The sequence below is a fragment of the Vidua macroura genome, unplaced genomic scaffold (assembly GCF_024509145.1).
Source record: "Vidua macroura isolate BioBank_ID:100142 unplaced genomic scaffold, ASM2450914v1 whyUn_scaffold_255, whole genome shotgun sequence".
Lineage (NCBI taxonomy): Eukaryota > Metazoa > Chordata > Aves > Passeriformes > Viduidae > Vidua > Vidua macroura.
The window spans coordinates 20,492-38,446 of NW_026530617.1; the positions used below are offsets into that span (position 1 = coordinate 20,492).

At 61.2% G+C, this 17,955-nt stretch overlaps 1 protein-coding gene across 1 annotated transcript; it reads right to left on the reverse strand.

Annotated features, from left to right (window-relative positions):
• Positions 1-94: 94 nt before the first annotated feature.
• TAF6 (TATA-box binding protein associated factor 6) lies at positions 95-16,292 on the reverse strand (the record flags this gene model as incomplete). Its single annotated transcript, XM_053969585.1, is given in 17 exon segments — positions 95-730; positions 1,210-1,347; positions 1,506-1,608; positions 1,651-2,126; positions 3,695-3,913; positions 4,910-5,083; positions 6,645-6,770; positions 7,725-7,799; positions 8,597-8,779; positions 10,743-10,844; positions 12,134-12,211; positions 13,526-13,663; positions 14,373-14,459; positions 14,462-14,496; positions 15,336-15,392; positions 16,140-16,250; positions 16,253-16,292. Coding segments are annotated over 17 exon segments (2,778 nt in total), but the record flags the coding sequence as incomplete, so codon positions are not given.
• Positions 16,293-17,955: the final 1,663 nt, after the last annotated feature.

Consider the following 17,955-nt stretch of genomic DNA (forward strand, 5'->3'; position numbering starts at 1 on the left):
GGGGGAACTGGGAGGGGATTGGGGGGGACTGGGGGGAACTGGGAGCAACTGGGAGGGGACTGGGGGGAACTGGGATGGACTGGGAGGGACTGGGGGGGAACTGGGAGAGAGTGAGACGGGAATGGGAGGGACTGGGACACAACTGGGCGTGGACTGGGGGGAACTGGGACGGAAATGGGGGGCACTGGGAGGGGATTGGGGGGCTACTGGGAGCACTGGGGGGCACTGGGCGGGTGACACCGGGCTGTACTGGGAGCACTGGTCTGTACTGGGAGCACTGGGCGGGTGACACCGGGCTGTACTGGGAGCACTGGTCTGTACTGGGAGCACTGGGCGGGTGTCCCGCGGTGTCACCGCGCGGGGGGAACGACCCAGGGGACACCGCGGGGGGGGTGGCCCTGTCCCTGTCCCCGTCCCTGTCCCTGTCCCCCCGTGACGTCACCGCCACCGCCCCCCCTCCCATTGGCTGCTCCTCCCCCCGCCCCGGGACCCTCTGGGGACACTGGAATGAACTGGGACGAACTGGGATGAACTGGGAGTTTATTGAGTTCCACACAGCCCCGGGGGGGGGACCCCAGGGGACACTCTGGGGACAATCTGGGGACCCTCGGGCCACCCCCTGTCCTCCCCGGAGGGGTCTGGGGACAATTTGGGGACACTCTGGGGACCCTCGGGCCACCCCCTGTCCCCACGGAGGGACCCAGGGACACTTTGGGGACACTCTGGGGCCCTTTGGGGACATTGGGACCCCTCTGGGGACAGCGGTGACACTCCGGGACCCCTCTAGGGACACTCTGGGGACACCGAGGACACTCTGGGACCCCTCTAGGGACACTTTGGGGACACTGAGGACGCTCCGGGGCCCCTCTGGGGACAGCGGTGACACTTTGGAGCCCCCCAGGGGACACCTTGGGGACACCAAGGACACTTTGGGGCCCCTCTGGGGACACCGAGGACGCTCTGGGGCCCCTCTAGGGACACTCTGGGGACACTGAGGACGCTCCGGGGCCCCTCTGGGGACAGCGGTGACACTTTGGGGCCCCTCAGGGGACACTCTGGGGACACCGAGGACACTTTGGGGCCCCTCTGGGGACACCGAGGACGCTCTGGGGCCCCTCTAGGGACACGCTGGGGACACCGAGGACACTTTGGGACCCCCCAGGGGACACTCTGGGACCCCCCAGGGGACACTTTGGGGACACCGAGGACTCTTTGGGGACACCGAGGACGCTCCAGGACCCCCCAGGGGACACTTTGGGGCCCCTCAGGGGACACTCTGGGGACACCGAGGACGCTCCGGGACCCCTCTAGGAACACTTTGGGGACACCGAGGACACTTTGGGGCCCCTCAGGGGACACTCAGGGGACACCGAGGACACTTTGGGGCCCCCCAGGGGACACTTTGGGGACACCTCGGACGCTCCAGGACCCCCCAGGGGACACTCCGGGACCCCCAGGGGACACTCAGGGGACACCGAGGACGCTCCAGGACCCCCAGGGGACACTTTGGGGACACCGAGGACGCTCCAGGACCCCCCAGGGGACACTCTGGGGACACCGAGGACGCTCTGGGGCCCCTCTAGGGACACTCCGGGGACACCTCGGACACTCCAGGACCCCCAGGGGCCCCTCAGGGGACACCGAGGACACTCCAGGACCCCCCAGGGGACACTCCGGGGCCGGCGGTGACGCGGGTGGCCGCGGGTGGCCGTCACTGCGCCGCCGGTGGCTCCTGCGTCCCCAGGCCGGCGGTGCCGTTGGCTTTGCCCGCGGCGCCGGCCCCCGGCCCTTGGGGACTGTCCCCGGGCTCGGCCTTGGGCGCGGCGGCCGCCGGCGACGCCGCGGTGGCACCGGGGGACAGCTGCGGGGCGGGGGCGGGCGGGGGGGGTGGCGGTGGTGGCAGTGCCACCCTTGGCGTCGCCCGCGGCGGGCGGCAGGGACACCACGATGTACTTCTGCACCGCGCCGGCCACGCCGGGGCCGCCGGCGCCGCCGGTGCCGGCCGCGGTGGCGGCGGCGCCGGTGACGCCGGGGGACACCAGCTTGACCAGCGGCTGCACGCTGGGGACAGTGGTGGTGACAGGGGACGTGGCCGTGGGGGCGGGGGACGTGCTCAGCGTGATCACCTGGGGACGCCGCGGGGACACCGCGGGGACACCGTGACGTGACGCCGCTGACGCGCCCGCAACGTCCCCCCCGTGTCACCCCCGTGTCCCCAACGTCCCCCCTGTGTCCCCAATGTCCCCCCATGCCCCCCCAATGTCCCCTCCGTGTCACCCCCCGTGTCCCCAATGTCCCCCCGTGTCCCCTCTGTGTCCCCAATATCCCCCCCGTGTCACCCCCGTGTCCCCCCAATGTCCCCCCATGTCCCCCCCGTGTCACCCCAATGTCCCCTCTGTGTCCCCAGTGTCCCCCCCAATGTCCCCCCCCATGTCCCCCCCGTGTCCCCTGTGTCCCCAACGTCCCCCCGTATCACCCCCCATGTCACCCCCGTGTCACCCCCTGTGTCCCCAACGTCCCCCCTGTGTCCCCAATGTCCCCCCAATGTCCCCTCCGTGTCCCCAATGTCCCCCCCGTGTCACCCCCCGTGTCCCCAATGTCCCCCCCGTGTCACCCCAATGTCCCCCCATGTCCCCCCCGTGTCCCCTGTGTCCCCAACGTCCCCCCGTATCACCCCCCATGTCACCCCCGTGTCACCCCGTGTCCCCAATGTCCCCCCCGTGTCCCCTCTGTGTCCCCAACGTCCCCCCGTGTCACCCCCGTGTCACCCCGTGTCACCCCCCAATGTCCCCCCCCGTGTCCCCCCGTGTCCCCAATGTCCCCCCGTGTCCCCTCTGTGTCCCCAATGTCCCCCCATGCCCCCCCAATGTCCCCCCCCTTGTCCCCTCCATGCCCCCCCAATGTCCCCTCCGTGTCCCCCCCTTGTCCCCAATGTCCCCTCGGTGTCCCTTCCCTGCCACCCCCGCCATGCCCCCATGTGCCACTGTTGTCCCCAATGCCCCCCTGCCCCTCCATGTCCCCTTCCCCTGTCCCCGCAATGTCCCCAATCCCCCCCGCTGCCCCCTCAGTGTCCCCAAATCCTCCCATGTCCCCAATGTCCCCCCAGTGTGCCCGCTGTCCCCAATCCCCCAGTGTCCCCAATATCCCAAATCTCCCCAGTGTCCCCAATGTCCCCAGTGTCCCCAACTCCTCCAATGTCCCCAATCCCCCACTGTCCCCACTCTCCCCAATGTCCCCTGGCTGTCCCCAATGTCCCCGTGTCCCCTCAATGTCCCCAGTCCCCCCACTGTCCCCTCAATGTCCCCTCAGTGTCCCCTGGGTGTCCCCTCAATGTCCCCCATGTCCCCTCAATGTCCCCTCAGTGTCCCCCATGTCCCCTCAATGTCCCTGGGTGTCCCCCATGTCCCCTCAATGTCCCCTCAGTGTCCCCCATGTCCCCTCAGTGTCCCCTCAATGTCCCCCATGTCCCCTCAATGTCCCCTCAATGTCCCCCATGTCCCCTCAGTGTCCCCCATGTCCCCTCAATGTCCCCTCAATGTCCCCTCAATGTCCCTGGGTGTCCCCCATGTCCCCTCAATGTCCCCTCAATGTCCCCTCAATGTTCCCTCAATGTCCCCTCAATGTCCCCTCAGTGTCCCCTCAGTGTCCCCAGGTGTCCCCAGGTGTCCCCAGGTGTCCCCGGGTGTCCCCGTACCTGCTGGCCGGCGCTGCTGGCCGAGGACATGACGATGAACTTGGGGGGCGGCGGCGACGGCTGCGTGGGGGTCCCGGGGCGGCCGGGGGCCAGCGCGGGCACGGGGACGGGGACGGGGACGGGCAGCGCGATGGCACTGGGGACCTTGATGATGCTGGGGGGGCGCGGGGGGGCCCCCGGAGCCTGCGGGGCCTGCGACAGCGTCAGCGTGGGGCGCGGCTGCGGGGACAGGGGACACGGTCAGTGGGGACATCGGGGACATTGGGGACACTGGGGACATTGGGGACATTGTGGGGATTGGGGACACTGGGGCCTGCGACAGCGTCAGCGTGGGGCGCGGCTGCGGGGACAGGGGACACGGTCAGTGGGGACATCGGGGACATCGGGGACATGGTCAGTGGGGACATCGGGGACATTGGGGACACTGGGGGGATTGGGGACATTGGGGACAGTGGGGCCTGCGACAGCGTCAGCGTGGGGCGCGGCTGTGGGGACATGGGGGACATTGGGGACACGGTCAGTGGGGACACTGGGGACACTGGGGACATTGGGGACACGGTCAGTGGGGACTTTGGGGACATTGGGGACATTGGGGACATTGGGGACGCTGGGGCCTGCGACAGTGTCAGCGTGGGGTGCGGCTGTGGGGACAAGGGACATGGTCAGTGGGGACACTGGGGACATTGGGGACATTGGGGCCTGCGACGGCGTCAGCGTGGGGCGCGGCTGTGTCCAGTATCACCTGGGTGATGCTCAGCGTGTCCTGGTCACCTGCAGGGCCTGCAGGGCCACCTGTGCCACCTGTGTCCCCATTGTCCCCAATCCCCCCGATGTCCCCGATGTCCCCAATCCCCTGCACACCCCCAAACCCCCCAATGTCCCCGATGTCCCCAATGTCCCCAATGTCACCTGGGTGATGCTCAGCGTGTCCTGGTCACCTGCTGGGCCTGCAGGGCCACCTGTGCCACCTGTGTCCCCATTGTCCCCAATCCCACATTGTCCCCAATCCCCTGCACACCCCCAGTCCCCCCATTGTCCCCGATGTCCCCAATGTCACCTGGGTGATGGTCAGCGTGTCCTGTTGACCTGCTGGGCCTGCAGGGCCACCTGTGCCACCTGTGTCCCCATTGTCCCCAATCCCCCCGATGTCCCCGATGTCCCCAATCCCCTGCACCCCCCCAGTCCCCCCAGTGTCCCCAATGTCCCCAATGTCACCTGGGTGATGGTCAGCGTGGTCCTGTTGACCTGCTGGGCCTGCAGGGCCGCCTGGGCCCTGGCCTTGACCACGTGGGAGCAGAGCAGCGCGCCCAGGTAGCCGAAATCGCCGCGGTAGCACTCGGGGCTGTCGGGGGGCGGCCGCGCCTTGGCCAGCACGGGGGCACAGTGCTTCTGTGGGGACAGTGGGGACATTGGGGACAGCAGAGTGACACTGGGGACAGCCCCAGCACGGCCAGCACCAGGGCACAGTGCTTCTGTGGGGACAGTGGGGACATTGGGGACATCATTGGGGACAGCACAGTGACACTGGGGACAGCCCCAGCACGGCCAGCACCGGGGCACAGTGCTTCTGTGGGGACAGTGGGGACATTGGGGACATCATTGGGGACAGCAGTGTGACACTGGGGACAGCCCCAGCACGGCCAGCACGGGGGCACAGTGCTTCTGTGGGGACAGCAAAGTGACATTGGGGACAGCAGTGTGACACTGGGGACAGCCCCAGCACAGCCAGCACCGGGGCACAGTGCTTCTGTGGGGACAGTGGGGACATTGGGGACATCATTGGGGACAGCAGAGTGACACTGGGGACAGCCCCAGCACAGCCAGCACCGGGGCACAGTGCTTCTGTGGGGACAGTGGGGACATTGGGGACATCATTGGGGACAGCAGAGTGACACTGGGGACAGCCCCAGCACGGCCAGCACCGGGGCACAGTGCTTCTGTGGGGACAGCAAAGTGACATTGGGGACAGCAGTGTGACATTGGGGACAGCCCCAGCACGGCCAGCACAGGGGCACAGTGCTTCTGTGGGGACAGTGGGGACATTGGGGACATCATTGGGGACATTGGGGACATCATTGGGGACATCATTGGGGACAGCAGTGTGACACTGGGGACAGCCCCAGCACGGCCAGCACGGGGCACAGTGCTCCTGTGGGGACAGTGGGGACATTGGGGACAGCAGTGGGGACAGCAAAGTGACACTGGGGACATCATTGGGGACAGCACTGAGGACATTACGGGGACAGGGGACACAGCTTGTCCCCAATCCCCCCAATGTCCCCAACGCCCTCAATCCCCCAATGTCCCCAATCTCCTCAATGTCTCCAATGTCCCCAAATGTCCCCAATGTCCCCAGTGTCCCCAACATCCCCAATCCCCCAATGTCTCTGATGTCCCCAATGTCCCCAAGGTGTCCCCAATGTCCCCCCAGTGACCCCATGTCCCCAGTGTCCCCAATGTCCCCAATCCCCCCAGTGTCCCCAATGTCCCCATGTCCCCCCAGTGTCCCCAATGTCCCCAATGTCCCCAATGTCCCCAATCCCCCCAGTGTCCCCATGTCCCCATGTCCCCAGTGTCCCCAGTGTCCCCAGTGTCCCCAATGTCCCCCCAATGTCCCCCCAGTGTCCCCAGTGTCCCCTGTCCCTCACCAGCAGCAGGCTCTGCACGTGGTCGGCCCCGATGCGGTCGATGGTGCTGACCCCGTGTCCCCAATGTCCCCAATGTCCCAAATGTCCCCAGTGTCCCCATGTCCCCCCAATGTCCCCGATGTCCCCAGTGTCCCCAATGTCCCCCCAGTGTCCCCTGTCCCTCACCAGCAGCAGGCTCTGCACGTGGTCGGCCCCGATGCGGTCGATGGTGCTGACCCTGTGTCCCCAATGTCCCCAATGTCCCCAGTGTCCCCAATGTCCCCAGTGTCCCCAGTGTCCCCCCAGTGTCCCCTGTCCCTCACCAGCAGCAGGCTCTGCACGTGGTCGGCCCCGATGCGGTCGATGGTGCTCACCACCGGCCCTTCCAGAATGTTCCGCACGCGCTCGCCCTCGGCCGGCAGCCGCGGCAGGATCAGGGTCTTGATCACCTGGGGACAGCCGGGGGACACTGGGGACACTGGGGACACTGGGGACACTGGGGACACTGGGGGGACATTGGGGACATCGGGGGGATTGGGGACATTGGGGACAGCCGGGGGACACTGGGGACAGTGGGGGGACATTGGGGACAGCCGGGGGACACTGGGGACACTGGGGGGACATTGGGGACAGCCGGGGGACACTGGGGACACTGGGGGGACATTGGGGACAGCCGGGGGACACTGGGGACACTGGGGGGACATTGGGGACAGCCGGGGGACACTGGGGACACTGGGGGGACACTGGGGACACTGGGGACATTGGGGACATTGGGGACATCGGGGGGATTGGGGACATTGGGGGGATTGGGGACATCAGGGACACCGGAGACATTGGGGGGACAGTGTGGACATTGGGGACACTGGGGACATTGGGGGGATTGGGGACATCAGGGACACTGGGGGGACACTGGGGACATTGTGGGGACATTGGGGACATTGGGGGGATACCAGGGGGATTGGGGACATTGTGGGGACACTGGGGACATTGGGGGGACAGTGGGGACATTGGGGACACTGGGGACATTTGGGACATTGGGGACTCTGGGGGGATTGGGGACATTGGGGACACTGGGGACATAACTCAGGTGACACAGGTGACAGGAAGGGCTTGGTGGTGACGCGAAGGTGTCACAGGTGATGCCAGGAGGTGTCCCCAGGGTGTCCCCAGGTGTCCCCAGATGTCCCCAGGGTGTCCCAGGTGTCCCCAAGGTGTCCCCAGGTGTCCCCAGCTGTCCCAGGTGTCCCCAAGCTGTCCCCAGGGTGTCCCCAGGTGTGTCCCAGGTGTCCCCAGGTGTCCCCAAGCTGTCCCAGGTGTCCCCAGGTGTCCCCAGCTGTCCCAGGTGTCCCCAGGTGTCCCAGGTGTCCCCAAGGTGTCCCCAGGTGTCCCCAGGTGTCACTCACGTCGTGGCCCAGCTCGGCCAGCCCCGCGATGGAGCCGTAGCGCGTGGTCCAGGGCGTCTTGTCATCGACCCAGCTCTGCGGGGACCCCAAATCCTGACCCCAAACCCTGACCCCAAACCCCAAACCCTGACCCCAAACCCGGACCCCAGACCCTGACCCCAAACCCCAAACCCTGACCCCAAACCCTGACCCCAGACCCCAAATCCTGACCCCAAATCCTGACCCCAAACCCTGACCCCAGACCCCAAACCCCAAATCCTGACCCCAAATCCCATAAAACCCCCACAAATCCCATACAAACCCCACAAATCCCATACAAACCCCACAAAGCCCACCAGTCCCACCTTGGTGAAGGTTTTGGTGATGCGGGACTGGATGTTGTTGGTGGTGGTGGTGCTGAAGTTCTCCCACACCCGAATCCCCGTTCCTGACCCCAAACCCCAAATCCTGACCCCAAACCCCGCTCCCAACCCCACAAATCCCGTTCCCAATCCCATAAAAACCCCACAAATCCCATTCCAAACCCCACAAAGCCCAGCAGTCCCACCTTGGTGAAGGTTTTGGTGATGCGGGACTGGATGTTGTTGGTGGTGGTGCTGAAGTTCTTGCACACCTGAATCCCCGTTCCTGACCCCAAACCCCAAATCCTGACCCCAAATCCCATAAAAACCCCCACAAAGCCCACAAAGCCCATCAGTCCCACCTTGGTGAAGGTTTTGGTGATGCGGGACTGGATGTTGGTGGTGGTGGTGCTGAAGTTCTCGCACACCCGAATCCCCGTTCCTGACCCCAAACCCCGCTCCCAACCCCACAAATCCCGTTCCAAATCCCATAAAAACCCCACAAATCCCATAAAAGCCCAGCAGTCCCACCTTGGTGAAGGTTTTGGTGATGCGGGACTGGATGTTGTTGGTGGTGGTGCTGAAGTTCTTGCACACCTGGGCCACCAGGCGCGCGGCGAAGTCGCGCAGGGCCCAGTGGTTGTCCACGTCCGGGCGCAGGCAGAGCTGGCGGCTCACGATGCACGTCATCACCGCCGGGATCAGCTCGTGCAGCTGGGGACACGGGGACACCGGGGGACAGCGTTGGGGACACCGGGGGACAGTGTGGGGACACTGGGGACAGCGTTGGGGACACCGGGGGACAGTGTTGGGGACAGTGAGGGACACTGGGAGACAGTGTTGGGGACACTGGGGGACAGGTTCAGGGCAGGTTCGGGCCAGGTTTGGGACCCTTGGGAACAGGTTTGGGGACATCTGGGCTGTGTTTGGGACACTGGGGGACACTGGGGACACTGGGGACAGCGCAGGGACAGCGTTGGGGACACTGGGACACTGGGGACATTGGGGGACACTGGGACACTGGGGACACTGGGGACACTGGGGACACTGGGACACTGGGGACACTTGGACACTGGGACATTGGGGACACTGGGACACTGGGGACAGCGCAGGGACAGCGTTGGGGACACTGGGAGACAGTGTTGGGGATACTGGGGGACACTGGGGGACAGTGTTGGGGACACTGGGGGACAGGTTCAGGGCAGGTTCGGGCCAGGTTTGGGACCCTTGGGGACAGGTTCGGGGACATCTGGGCTGTGTTTAGGACACTGGGGGACACTGGGACACTGGGGACACTGGGACACTGGGACACTGGGGACATTGGGGACACTGGGACACTGGGGACACTGGGGGACAGTGTTGGGGACACTGGGGGACAGGTTCAGGACAGGTTCGGGCCAGGTTTGGGACCCTTGGGGACAGGTTTGGGGACAGGTTCGGGGACATCTGGGCTGTGTTTGGGACACTGGGGACACTGGGGACACTGGGGACACTGGGGACGTTTGGACACTGGGACACTGGGGACACTGGGGACAGCAGGGACACTGGGGGCACTGGGGACACTGGGGACACTGGGGACACGGGGACACCGGGGACACTGGGGACACTTGGACACTGGGACATTGGGGACACTGGGGACACTGGGGACACTGGGGGACACTGGGGACACTGGGGGGATTGGGGACACTGGGACACTGGGGACACTGGGACACTGGGGGACACTGGGACACTGGGACACTGGGGGCACTGGGGGCACTGGGGACACTGGGGGCACTGGGGACACTGCAGGACACTGGGACACTGGGGGACAGTGTTGGGGACACTGCAGGACACTGGGGGACAGGTTCGGGACAGGTTTGGGGACAGGTTTGGGGACATCTGGGCTGTGTTTGGGACACCTGGGGGACACTGGGGGACACTGGGACACTGGGACAATTGGGGACACTTGGGGACAGCGTTGGGGACACTGGGGGACACTGTGGGGACAGGTTCGGGGACATCTGGGACGTGTTTGGGACACTTGGGGACACTAGGGGACACCGTGGGGACACTGGGGACACTTGGGGACAGGTTTGGGGCAGGTTTGGGACAGGTTTGGGACACTTGGGGACAGGTTTGGGGCCATCTGGGACATGTTTTGGACCCTCGGGGACACCTGGGGACAGATGACACAGGTGACACAGGAGGTGGCACAGGTGACACAGGAGGTGACACACAGGTGACACACAGGTGACACACAGGTGACACAGGTGACACACAGGTGACACACAAGTGACACAGGTGACACAGGTGACACAGGTGACACTCACGTATTTCTCCAGGTACAGCGTGGGGTTGCCCATCAGGGACAGGGGGGACAGGGAGGTTTCGGGCAGTGACAGGACGTGACACAGGTGACACAGGAGGTGACACACAGGTGACACAGGTGACACAGGTGACACACAGGTGACACACAGGTGACACACAGGTGACACAGAGGTGACACAGGTGACACACAGGTGACACTCACGTATTTCTCCAGGTACAGCGTGGGGTTGTCCATCAGGGACGGGGGGGGACAGAAGGTGACAGAGGTGACACAGGAGGTGACAGGGAGGTTTTGGGCAGTGACAGGGGGTGACACAGGTGACACAGGAGGTGACACAGGTGACACACAGGTGACACAGGTGACACTCACGTATTTCTCCAGGTACAGCGTGGGGTTGTCCATCAGCGCCTTCACCATCCTCATCAGGTAGATGAGCAGCGCCAGGTTGTTCTGCACCACGTTCACGCGCACCTGGGGACAGCGGGGACATTGGGGGGACATTGGGGACAGTGGGGACAGTGGGGACATTGGGGACATCCCTGGGGACATTGGGAGGACTGGGGACAGTGGGGACATTGAGGGGACACTGGGGACAGTGGGGACACCAGGGACATTGGGGGGACATTGGGACATCCCTGGGGACAGTGGGGACATTGGGGGACACTGGGGACACTGGGGACATCCCTGGGGACACCAGGGACATTGGGGACATTGAGGGGACATTGGGGGATTGGGGGACATTGGGGACATTTGGGACATTGGGGGACACTGGGGACATTGAGGGGACATTGGGGGATTGGGGGACATTGGGGGGACATTGGGGACACTGGGGACATTGGGGGGACATTGGGGGGATTGGGGACATTTGGGACATTGGGGACACCGGGGGATGCTGGGGACATTGGGGACATCGGGGGTTTGGGGACATCCCCAGGGCTCTGGGGCAGATTTCGGGTCCAATTCCGGGGACTTTAGGTCAGGTTTTTGGGGTGAATCCTGGGGATTTCGGGTCAGGTTTTGGGGTCAGGTTTTGGGGTGAATCCCGGGCATTTCGGGGCAGGTTTTGGGGTCAGGTTTTGGGGTGAATCCCGGGGATTTCAGGTCAGGTTTTGGGGTCAGGTTTTGGGGTGAATCCCGGGCATTTCGGGTCAGGTTTTGGGGTCAGGTTTTGGGGTGAATCCCGGGGATTTCAGGTCAGGTTTTGGGGTCAGGTTTTGGGGTGAATCCCGGGCATTTCGGGCAGGTTTTGGGGTCAGGTTTTGGGGTGAATCCCGGGCATTTCGGGTCAGGTTTTGGGGTCAGGTTTTGGGGTGAATCCCGGGCATTTCGGGTCAGGTTTCAGGTCAGGTTTTGGGGTGAATCCCGGGCATTTCGGGTCAGGTTTTGGGGTCAGGTTTTGGGGTGAATCCCGGGCATTTCGGGTCAGGTTTTGGGGTGAATCCCGGGCATTTCGGGTCAGGTTTTGGGGTGAATCCCGGGCATTTCGGGGCAGGTTTTGGGGTGAATCCCGGGCATTTCGGGTCAGGTTTTGGGGTCAGGTTTTGGGGTGAATCCCGGGATTTCGGGTCAGGTTTTGGGGGTCAGGTTTTGGGGTGAATCCCGGGCATTTCGGGTCAGGTTTTGGGGTCAGGTTTTGGGGTGAATCCCGGGGATTTCGGGTCAGGTTTCAGGTCAGGTTTTGGGGTGAATCCCCCGGGCATTTCGGGTCAGGTTTTGGGGTCAGGTTTTGGGGTGAATCCCGGGCATTTCGGGTCCCTCACCCCCTCGGAGATGAAGGTGCTGAAGCGCGGCAGCATCTGGTACAGCCCGGGGTCGGTGGCGATGCTCTGCAGCGCCTCCTGCAGGGCACAGGGGGACAGGGGGGACTCTGGGGACTTTGGGGGACATTTGGGGACATTTGGGGACACTTTGGGGACATTTTGGGGACATTTTAGGGACATTGGGGACACCTTTGGGGACATTTGGGGTCATTTTAGGGACATTTGGGGACATTTGGGGACTTTGGGGACATTTATGACACTTTGGGGACAATTGGGGACATTTGGGGACATTTGGGGACATTTGGGGACACTTAGGGGACATTTATGACATTTTGGGGACATCTGGGGACATTTGGGGTAATTTTAGGGACTTTGGGGACACTCTGGGGACATTTGGGGACATTTTAGGGACATTGCGGACACCTTTGGGGACCATTTTGGGGACATTTATGACATTTTGGGGATATTTGGGTCATTTTGGGTTTTTTTGGGGGGGATTTGGGGCATTTTGGGAGGATTTTGAGGGATTTGGGGGCATTTTGGGGGATTTTTGGGGGATTTTGGGCAGGTTTCAGGTTGATTTTGGGGGCGATTTTGCAACAGATTTAGGGGATTTTATGGGATTTTTATGAGCTTTTATGGGATTTTTGTGGGTTTTTAATGGGATTTTTAACGGGATTTTTATGGCGGTTTTATGGATTTTTAGGGGATTTTTGTGGGGTTTTTTATGGGATTTTTATGGGATTTTTTGTGGGATTTTAGTGGGATTTTTTGTGGGGTTTTTGTGCCCCTAGACTCTGTAGGATTTTGGTGGTTTTTTGGGGTGATTTTGGGGTGTTTTTGGGGTCACTCACGGCCCGTTTGACCTCACAAAACCCCACGCAGGCCTCGGTGATCTCCTTGTAGGGGCAGGATTTGGGGGATTTCGTGCCGTTTTTATGGGGTTTCTGTGGGGTTTCTGTGGGGTTTTTGGGGTCCCTGGACTCTGTAGGATTTTGGGGTGATTTTGGGGCGGTTTTGGGGTGACTCACGGCCCGTTTGGCCTCGCAGGAGCCCACGCAGGCCTCGGTGATCTCCTTGTAGGGGCAGATTTGGGGGATTTATGGGATTTTTATGGGGTTTTTATGGGGTTTTTATGGGGTTTTTGGTCCCTGGACTCTGTAGGATTTTGGGGTGATTATGGGGTGTTTTTGGGGTGACTCACGGCCCGTTTTGACCTCACAAAACCCCACACAGGCCTCGGTGATCTCCTTGTAGAGGCAGATTTGTGGGATTTTGTGCCGTTTTTATGGGATTTTTGTGCCATTTTTATGGGGTTTCTGTGAGGTTTTTGTGCCCCTGGACCTCTGTAGGATTTTGGGGTGATTTTGGGGTGTTTTTGGGGTGACTCACGGCCCGTTTGGCCTCGCAGGAGCCCACGCAGGCCTCGGTGATCTCCTTGTAGTAGAGCTGCTGCTCCACGGAGAGCTCGTGCACGCTGCGCGCCTTCAGCCGCAGGGGGGGCCCCTCCTGCAGCGGGGGCTTCTTCTCCTTCCCTTTGGGGGCACCCCGAAACCTCAGGGACCCCCCAAAATCCCACTGACCCCCCCTGACCCCCCAAATCCCATGGGAAACCCCAAATCCCAACCCCAAACCCAAATCCCAACCCCAAGTCCCAATCCCAAATCTGGGGGGCTTCTTCTCCTTCCCTTGGGGGCACCCCGACAACCTCAGGGACCCCCCAAAGTCCCACTGACCCCCCTGACCCTCCCAAAATCCCACTGACCCCCGTGACCCCCCCAAAATCCCACTGACCCCCCAAATCCCATGGGAAACCCCAAACCCAAATCCCAAATCCCCCTTTACCCCCCAAACCCCCCTTTAACCACCCCCAAACCCCCCTTTAACTCCCCCAAATCCCCCTCTACACCCCCAAATCCCCCTTTTAACCCCCCCAAAACCCCCCTGAAACCCCCCATAACCCCCCTTTATAAACCCCCAAACCCCCCTTTAAACCCCCAAAATCCCCCCTTAAACCGCCCCAAATCCGCCTTTAACCCCCCCTTTATAACCCCCCCCAAACCCCCCAAAAACCCCCAAATCCCCCTTTAACCACCCCAAATCCCCCCCCAAATCCCCCTCCTTTTAACCCCCCTTTATAACCCCCCCAAACCCCCCAAAATCCCCTTTAACCCCCCCAAATCCCCTTTTAAACCCCCCAAAATCCCCCTTTATCCCCCCCTTTCCCCCCCAGCCCCACCTTTCCCTCGTCGCCCCCGGCCCCCCCGGGCCCTTTGCCTTTGGGGGTCCCCTCCTCCTCCTGGCCGGGCCTTGGCCGATTTCAGGGGTTTCCGTGGCCTCGGCCTTCTGCTGCTCCTTGGGGGCTGGGGGGGCACAAAACGGGGCTGGGGGGTCCCCAAAACCTCCCCAGGGTCCCCAAAACCTCCCGGGGTCCCCACAAAACATCCCCAGGGGTCCCCAAAACATCCCCAGGGGTCCCCAGAACCTCCTGGGGGGTCCCCAAAAACATCCCCAGGGGTCCCCAAAACCTCCCCGGGGTCCCCAGAACATCCCCCGGGGGTCCCCAAACCTCTCCGGGGTCCCCAAAAACTCCCCGGGGTCCCCAGAACCTCCTGGGGGTCCCCAAAAACTCCCCGAGGTCCCCAAACCTCCCAGGGGTCCCCAAAACTTCCCGGGGTCCCCAAAACTTCCCCGGGGGTCCCCAGAACCCTCCCCGGGGGTCCCCAAAAACGCCGGGGGCCCCAAAACTTCCCGGGGGTCCTCAAACCTCGCAGGGGGGTCCCCAAAACCTCCCGGGGGGGGTCCCCAAAACCTCCCCGGGGGTCCCCAAAAACTCCCGGGGGTCCCCAGAACCTCCCCAGGGTTGACAAAATGTGGGGGAGGGGAAAAAAACCCCGGGTTTGGGGGGGGTTGGGGGATTTTGGGGGTGTAAGGGGGATTTGGGGGGGTTAAAGGGGGATTTGGGGTTTTTTTTGGGGGGATTATGAGCTGGTGTTAAGGGGGAATTTGGTGGTTTTGGGCTGGTTTAAGGGGATTTGGGGTGGTTTAAGGGGGATTTTGGGTTTTGGGCTGGTTTTAAGGGGGATTTGGGGTGGTTTAAGGGGGATTTTGGGTTTTGGGCTGGTTTAAGGGGGATTTTGGGGTGGGTCAAGGGGGATTTTGGGGTGGTTTAAGGGGGATTTGGGGTTTTGGGGTCACACACCTGGCGGGGATTTTCGGGGATGGCCGGGCTGCACGCCCTCGATGCTGAGCCAGTGGGCTCGGGACCCCAAAATTGGGAAATCACCCCAAAATCATCTCCAGAATCCCCAAATTCTCCCCGTAGCCTTGAAAGGTCCCCGCTCCATCCCCCCAAATCCTCCCAAAATCTCCCTTTAACCACCCCAAATCCCCCTTAAAACCACCCCCAAACTTCCCAAATCCCCCCCAAAACCCCCTGAAACACCTCCCAAACCCCCCAATTTCCCCAAAACCTCCCCCCAAACCCCCCAATTTCTCCCCAAACCCCCTGAAATCCCCCCCCAAACCCTCTGAATTCCCCCAAACCCCCCAATTTCCCCCAGTTTCTCCCCCAATTTCCCCCCAAAATCCCCCAATTTCCCCCCAAAACCCCCCAATTTCTCCCCAAATCCCCTGAATTCTCCCCCAGACCCCCTGAATTCTCCCCAAACCCCCCAATTTCCCCCAGAACTGCCCCAAACCCCCCTGAAATCCTCCCCAAACCCCCCAAATTTCCCCCCCAACCCCCCCCAATTTCCCCCCAAATCCCCTGAATTCACCCCCAAATCCCCTGAATTCCCCCCCAAACCCCCCAATTTCTCCCCAAACCCCCCAATTTCTCCCCAAATCTCCCCCAAACCCCCTGAATTCTCCCCCAAACCCTCTGAAATTCCCCCAAACCCCCCAATTTCCCCCCAAATCTCCCCCAAACCCCCTGAAATCTCCCCCAATTTCCCCCCAAATCCCCCCCAGCCCCCCCCCGGCGGCCAGGGCAAGCGCCCCCCACCCTTGAGGCAGACGTCCAGGGGCACCCTGGGCAGGGGGGTGTTGATGATGTCGCTCAGATCCACCACCTTCTCCTCGTAGAAGTAGAGCTCGCGCCCGCCGCCGCTGGCGAGCGGAACGGGATGAACTCCTGCGCGTGGAACCCGTACAGCGGCTGGGGAAACGCAAAAAAATGGGGTTTTTCCTGGATTTTGGGGGAGTTTTCCCAGCTTTCAGGGAGCTTCACAAAGTTTTGGGGGAGTTTCTCTTTGATTTGGGCTGATTTTCCCCGAATTTCGGGAGATTTTCCCTGATTTTCAGCGAGTTGCCCTCAATTTTTTGGAGGTTTTCCCCTCAGATTTTGTGGAGATTTTCCCTCAAATTTGGGGATATTTCACTGAGTTTTGAGAGGTTTTGCCTCATTTTTGTGGAGATTTCCCCTCAGGTTTGGGAGGTTTCCCCTCAGGATGAACTCCTGCGCGTGGAACCCGTACAGCGGCTGGGAAACGCAAAAAATGGGGTTTTTCCTGGATTTTGGGGGAGTTTCCCCAGTTTGAGAGATTTTCCCCCAGTATTTCAGGGAGTTTCCTGCACTCCTGGGGTGTTTCCTGGATTTTATGGGGATTTTTTCCCAAGTTGCGAGGGAGTTTACCCCCGAAGTTTTGTGGAGTTTTCCCTCAGTTTTAGGAGATTTTCCCAAATTTCGAGAGATTTTTCCCTTGATTTTGTGGGGATTTCCCTCAATTTTGGGGGTTTTTTGTGTGATTTCGGGGGGATTTTCCCCAGTTTTCAGGGAGTTTCACAAAGTTTGGGGGAGTTTCCTTTGATTTTGGGCTGATTTCCCGAATTTCGGGAGATTTTCCCTGATTTTCAGCGAGTTGCCCTCAATTTTTTGGAGGTTTTCCCTCAGATTTTGTGGAGATTTCCCTCAAATTTGGGGATATTCCCCTCAGTTTTGGGAGGTTTTGCCTCATTTTTGTGGAGTTTTCCCTCAGGTTTTGGAGGTTTTGCCTCATTTTTGTGGAGTTTTCCCCTCAGGTTTGGGAGGTTTCCCCTCAGCATGAACTCCTGGCGCGTGGAACCCGTACAGCGGCTGGGAAACGCAAAAAAATGGGGGTTTTCCCTGGATTTTGGGGGAGTTTCCCCAGTTTTGAGAGATTTTCCCCTCAGTTTATCAGGGAGTTTCACAAAGTTTTGGGGGAGTTTCATGGATTTTGGGCTGATTTTCCCGAATTTCGGGAGATTTTCCTTTGATTTTCAGGGACTTGCCCCCCACTTTTGGGAGGTTTTGCCTCAGATTTTGTGGAATTTCCCTCATTTTTGTGGAAGATTTCCCTCAGTTTTGGAGGTTTTGCCTCATTTCTGTGGAGATTTCCCTCAGATTTGGGGATATTCCCTCAGTTTTGGGAGGTTTTGCCTCATTTTTGTGGAGTTTTCCCTCAGTTTTGGGAGGTTTTGCCTCATTTTTGTGGAGTTTTTCCCCTCAGGTTTGGGAGGTTTCCCCTCAGCATGAACTCCTGCGCGTGGAACCCGTTACAGCGGCTGGGAAATGCAAAAATAATGGGGTTTTTTCCTGGATTTTGGGGGAGTTTTCCCAGCTTTCAGGGAGCTTCACAAAGTTTTGGGGGAGTTTCCTTGATTTTGGGCTGATTTTCCCGAATTTCGGGAGATTTTCCCTGATTTTCAGCGAGTTGCCCTCAATTTTTTGGAGGTTTTCCCTCAGATTTTGTGGAGATTTCCCTCAAATTTGGGGATATTTCACTGAGTTTTGAGAGGTTTTGCCTCATTTTTGTGGAGATTTCCCTCAGATTTGGGAGGTTTTCCCTCATTTTGGGAGT